This window comes from Notolepis coatsorum (assembly GCF_963971535.1).
Source record: "Notolepis coatsorum genome assembly, chromosome: 2".
Classification (NCBI taxonomy): domain Eukaryota; kingdom Metazoa; phylum Chordata; class Actinopteri; order Aulopiformes; family Paralepididae; genus Notolepis; species Notolepis coatsorum.
In genome coordinates, this window is record NC_140166.1 from 213,923,514 (window position 1) to 213,929,972 (window position 6,459).

A 6,459-nucleotide genomic window follows, 5' to 3' on the forward strand; every position below is an offset into this window, starting at 1 on the left:
CACAACATACATGACATTTATGGCATAGGGACATATACTGTAGGTATTTAGTACTGATACATTTGTGACATAAACGGTATACAAATATACAGTACTGTTACCCCTAGATCCTGACAGAGTATATACATATGATGGGGAGGGGACTGTACATTAGGAGGGGGTGGGTGGGTGGGTGGGTGGGAGAGAAATATACATACGGTGGGGTGGAGACTGTACATTTGGAGGGGGTGGGTGGGAGAGAAATATACATACGGCGGAGAGGGAATATATACATGCGGTGGGGAGGAGACTGTCTATTAGGAGGTGGTGGGGGGTTTGGGCATTTACGGTGGCCAGTTTCGAATTGCAGCCTCCCGTAGGTGCTCTTTAAGAGCAGTTTTGAATGTGGGTAGGGATTCACATTCCTTTACAGCTTTGGGTATGGCGTTCCACATTGATGTGGCATAATTGCGAAACGTGTTTAGTCCCTTGTTTGAGCCGAATCTGGGTTTAACATGATTTGTTGAGCTTCCTCTGGTGTAGTGGTTGTGGTATTCACTGACCTTTGGGAAGTATTTTGACATGTACATGGGTACCTTAGTCGTATAGTGTATCTTGTAGACCAGGCCCATTGCAAGTTGCTGTACTCTGTCGTCTACTCTAAGCCATCCTAGGTTGTCAAAGTGGGCAGGGGTGAGGTGGGTTCTGGGGGTAAGGTCAAGTAGTAGTCTGACCAGTTTGTTTTGTGATGTTTGTAATCTTGTTTTTAGCGCCTTTGAGGTGCTTTGGTACCATGAGGTGCACGCATGAAACTGAAGCGTTTCCCCCACAGAGAGACACGGTGGTGTCCTTCAGTAACCAGAGTGTGGCGCTGTCCGAGGCTCCCCTGATGGCCCACAGCTGCGACCAAGTGTACGAGGTGGAAGGAGACAGCGTGTCGGAGAAACACACGACCTGCCACAACCTCTTCCAAGTCTGAGGACACACATACTCACAGCGGCCAGCAGAGGGCGCTGCCTTGGAGTTAAGGACTTCCACTTAACAGAATGTGCCATGAAGAATCCATCTTTATTAAAAAGAATTTGGGGGTGGTGGGAGGTGTATATTATATTCATGTCGTTATTTTTGGGCTGGATAATTTGAATATAGTGGCACTGATTTGTGAAGTCTAACTTCACAAATATAAGTTAGTGGCTCGGGAGGTAGAGCAGTCGTCTGGTAATCCGGAGGTTCCCGGTTCAATTCCCGCTCTTCCCAGGCAGCGTGTCTTTTTTTTTTTTTTCCACTTTTTCTCCCATTTTTTCTATATTTTCTCCCATCCCAATTTCGTACCATCCAATTCAACCCTCCCCTGTCACGAACGCTGTTTCTTGCCTCCCACAAGCCGGCTGCAATGTGGACTAAGTCATACATAGCACAAGTCCCCTCCGGTACTTGAGGTAACAGCAGTCGCATCTTTTCACCTGCGCAGCTCGATCTCTCAGTGGCGAGGAGTAACGCGTGGGAGGCTCACGCTGCCCCCGACACTTCCTGATTCTACTGCGCAGGCGCACCAACCGACCTGTAGGAGTCGCTGTCCACAACGCCCGATCCTCACCCATCAGTTTCCCACCCCCTAATACGACCAATGTGTATTAGTACGGACGACCAGCTAAACTGAAAGCAATGTGGAGCGCTGGGCTCGAACAGGCAAGCCCAGCGTCTCCGTCATTCGTGGCGAGCGCCTTGCCCACTACGCCACGTAGCCGCCCCCCAGGCAGCGTGTCTAAGTACCCTTGAGCAAGACACTTAACCCCTAACGGCTCCCAATGAGCAGGTTGAATGTGAGTGAATGGGTAAAATGTGAGGAACAAAAGCGCTTTGGATAAAAAAATCTTACCATTTAATTAAATTTAAATGTTCATGTGAGCTTACAGTATCAACAGATCTAGAGACTGACCGGGTACCAGTTATATATATCTGTATGTATTCTGTCTTTATGAACATTTATTCACGTCTGCATTCAATGCTCAGCCCCCCGAGCCTCTTTTTACTCACCTTATTGAATCTACATTTGTGAGGAAATGAAAGGTTTCACCTAGAAAAGCCATCTGCCTTAATTTCAAACCCCTTCATGGTGACGTAAAAGCGGAGTAGAGGTGGACCGTGTAGTCACTTTAAGAGTTGTCTCTTTATCATTTTAAAACTGATATGTACAATCCGTGCTGCATATCATTCGCCTCTACTAATGATTCATCATCTCCCATCGGTCCATCGCGAAGGTCACGGAAAGCTACAGCTGTGATTGGAGGATCAAGAAAGGAGGGCGGGGTTTGAGATGGGTCCGTTATCTGCACTCAGCGGTGTTATACCGTTATTGTGCAACACACTGTACCCATGTAATAGAGAGAAGACTCAGAGTTATGTTATGCTATTTATCATGATGGGTATCTGCGTTCAGACTGCAGACAAAAATCAGATTTTTCTGCTCATGTGACTCAGTTTCTTCACAACAGGGTGAACTCACGTGGAATATGATGTTTTCGCTGTGCCCCTAAATCAGATACAGGTCTTAATTGTTTTGCAACGCGACCTCAGTCTGAACAGTCCGTCAGGAATCCATGGGACTTTTTACGTCACCCGCTGGCGGGACTCTGCGAGTGTAAACGTGGATGACAGCTGTGACGGAGGGACGCGGAGGCGTTAAGACCTCAGAGGTATCTGGGGCGACACTTCTGCACAGTCTGCACTCCTGTCAGAATTCATGAGCCTTTTATTAGACTCTAGATCGACATTCTTTATGCACCAAGTGTATAGATAACAGGTAAGAGATTTCAGAAACATTAATGATACGATTATCTGATGATCATCCTCAATGGGGAGGAATATTATCTAGTTTCTTTCTGGGTACATTTTCATCAATGATGACAATAAGAACAATATATATGTCATATATCCCATTCAAATGCATTTGTTTTTATACAAAATTATTTGAACCATGTACAATACTGTTCTTGTATTTTTCTAATAAAAGTCTCTGGAATTCAAAGTGACTGTTTTTGTCTTGTACAGCTCTTCTGCACAAACTACAAGAAGATTCTGAACATGTTCTCGACTTAAAAAGCCACCATGTTTTATTGAAACAATCCAATGTTAAGACAAATATTCATGGACAAGAAAGATACCTTGGGATGTCCACAAATCGATAATCCAATAAAAAACAGGTTAAAGAAAAACACTCAACAACAATAACACGTAGAACCACATAGAATGTCAAATAAATTACATCTGCGCCCTGCACTGCTGTTGACAAGCACGCCAACCTTTCCTACATAAATTAAGGCAGAACATACACGTTACTCAGACTGCAGAGATCCCAACAGCAAAACACCATCATCTTCTGTGCAACTCGTCCAAGAGGATTTAAAACACAACCAGATAAAGTCAAGAACTCAAGTACAAAAAAAACTAAATGGATTAAAAATATAAGCCACATTTCTTTCCTTTGTACTTCACCTGCCGCGGGCAAGAGATGCCAAATATTGCACAAAGGATTGCGACGTTAAAAAATAACATTACATTTATTTATTTTTCTCTTCCAGACAATAGTCGTCATTGTGACGCTCAAAATGGGGAAACTCCCTTTATGGCGTAAATGTGGAATTATGTCGGGAATAGATGACAGGATGTGCATAAACAAAAAGACAGTTTTAAAACTAAATGTCATAACTGTGTATGCAGGTATTGAACCCAGATGTGGTTAGCTTCTTGCAATGCGTTTACAATGTATTTATTTATTTTTTAAATAAAATGAAGGCCTTTGCGGGAAAAGCAAAACAAAAAAAGGACCAGCAAAGTGCAGAAAAACTGTATGTTTAGATATATATGAATGTATATCAGGAACCGGTATGGATGTCATGAATGTCATTCCAACTATTTCCAACCCCAACACCTGGTTGCAGAAAAGAGCCCACGCATTAGCTGATCAATAAAAAAGAAAAGAAAAAAAGATTGTAATATACCTTTAGATTTTCGAAATAGTTTTGACTGCGACGTCCCGTTCTCATTGAGCGCAATAAAAGAGGAGTAGAGAGTGCGACTCATTCTCTACATCCTTGTGGGTTCAACAGTAACTTTACTCATAAATATCACGCAACTAGCTCAAAAAGGCCTAAACACATTCAGCACCAGACCCGGGATAAGTCGGGTTAACTCGCCATTGCTTGAATGCCAAACCCGAGAAAACACAGGTTTTAAATAGTTATTTCTTTTATTAGCTATATCCATTCATAATTCACCATCCAGCCTGATGTTATCATTGGTAATGGCTCTGAGATCGCAAACTGCCAATACCGCCGCCTAACGCCTTGCGGCCGGTATTGCACATCATTGGAATCCCTCTGGCTTGGGCTGTATGCTGATCTAAAGAGTCCGGTCCAGGTTTTCCTTCTCGGGCATGAGTAACGTTTATCACGCATGGATTGGGGACACTCGAGTTCACGTGTTTTGGTAGATAACGTTGAACACACGACCACGATCACTATTTGGAATGGCGATCAGATAATTGGATTATTCTTTTTGCAGTACATCATAGACGAGGTAAGGACTATGTTATCAATCTTGCGTTGATCCGATGATTTTTTTTCCCCGCGATCGCAGCGTGTGTCTGTAATGTACTGTGTAATGTATGCGTTGGTGGCGCTCAAAGCATAGAAGACCTCTGGCGCTGAACCTGGTAAAGCAGTGAATGTGCTATCACAAAGTAAATGTCAGTACTAATTTGCAGTGGGTAATTTACCCGACAACCGAGCTTGATGCGCAGCAGATCTGGATGTGCTTCAAGAAATAAAATAAAAAGAAGGGTGTTTATGGTTCGGGATCTTTGGACCTACATTTCACATCTCTCCCTCTCGCTTACCGATCGTACCGATTGCCACAGAGAACACAGACACCATTGTCACGATGATAACAGTCAGCGGTTGTTCGGCTGCGTCGTTGCCAGCGTTGGCCTCTTGGTTGCTATACTGCTTTGTTCAGAAAGGACATATCAGAAAACCGAAACAGGCCATTTGTAGATTCCGCAGAAGAGTTGGGAGTAAATGGAAGAAAGATTACATTACCTAAAGATCAATACCATTTATAAGATAACATTTTTTTTTTTTTTTATCTACTTTTTCTCCCATCCCAATTTCGTATCGTCCAATTCTACCCTCCCCTGTCTCGAACGCTGTTAGGCCATGCCGCCCACAAGCCGGCTGCAATGTGGACGAAGCCTTACATCACGTGTCCCCTCCGGTACTCGAGGAAGCAGCCGTCGCATCTTTTCACCTGCACAGCGCGATCTCTCAGCGTCGGGGGTCTGCGTGGGAGGGACACGCCGCGCCCGTCGCTTCCTGATTCTGCTGTGCAGGCGCACCAACCGACCTGTAGGAGTCGCTGTCCACAACGTCCGATCCCCACCCATCAGCTTCCCACCCCCTAATACTGCAAATTGTATTAGTATGAACGACCAGCCAAGCTGATAGCAATGCGGAGAGCTGGGCTCTAACCCAGCGTCTCCTGCATTGGTGGCGAGCGCCTTGCCCACTACACCACCTAGCCGCCCTATAAGATAACATTTCTTACAGTCTTTGTAGACTTTCACAAATTCACAGTACAGTACTTAAATGGGGTTATTTTTGTCATTAGAGCACGCACTACAAACAGTTGAGTGATTCAGCTCAACTGCTGTGCACTGACTGGAGAAGCGACCGCTTCAAAAGAAACCCAAGACAATAGTGTGACACTACTGTAGCGATGGGCCCGCTGTGAAGGAAGACATGGCCAGCGGCCTGCAACAGTGATGGTGAGATGTATCCAGATAGAACATCTGTGATACAACTCAACACTCACCCACTGAAAGTGAGCCCAGCAAAACTAAAATCAAAAGGCGACAAAAAGCGGTTTTGTTTTGAGTTAGTTAACGGGTCGGCACTTTTCACATCTGATCTAAGGTAAGGAGTCTATGTTACCAGTTTTAGGATAATCAGCGCTGTATTCACTGAGATATCACCATGTGCCGTGTGTGTATGAGAATAGATTTTTCAGCCCGCTTCTATAGCGTGCATAAGTACACATATACTATCGATAATCTAGCGTTTATTTGAAAACGATTCATAAATAGGCAGACAAATGACAACGTGTCTAGTGTATTCGAGAATATCCCAATAAATGCTGTTTATGGGGAATCTTTCTATTTTCTGGAAATTTTCGAGAGAACGATAGCTTTTTAAAATGCTATAAAAAAGGATATGAACCGATTAAAAAACAATCCGTTTCGACAATGTTGACTGCAAACAAGTCATTGATAACCGACGGGCAGATTAGACACAGCCATAATTTAAAACATAGATTATGCGTTTTTAACGCTATCATTGAAGTGGATGCTGGCACTCAACAGGGTTTTCAATGTTAAATGGCCGGCACTGATCTAGTTAAGGAAAGAGGCTCCATCTGTATGTA

General features: G+C 44.0%; 1 protein-coding gene across 1 annotated transcript in view; it reads left to right on the plus strand.

Moving 5' to 3' along the window:
* slc1a8b (solute carrier family 1 member 8b) overlaps positions 1-958 on the plus strand; it is a gene marked incomplete at both ends in the record, with an annotated part of 46,187 nt that extends 45,229 nt beyond the window's left edge. The window contains one exon of the mRNA XM_084308516.1: positions 812-958. Coding sequence (XP_084164642.1) covers positions 812-958 — 147 coding nt within the window. The remainder of the gene's footprint in view (positions 1-811) is intronic.
* Positions 959-6,459: the final 5,501 nt, after the last annotated feature.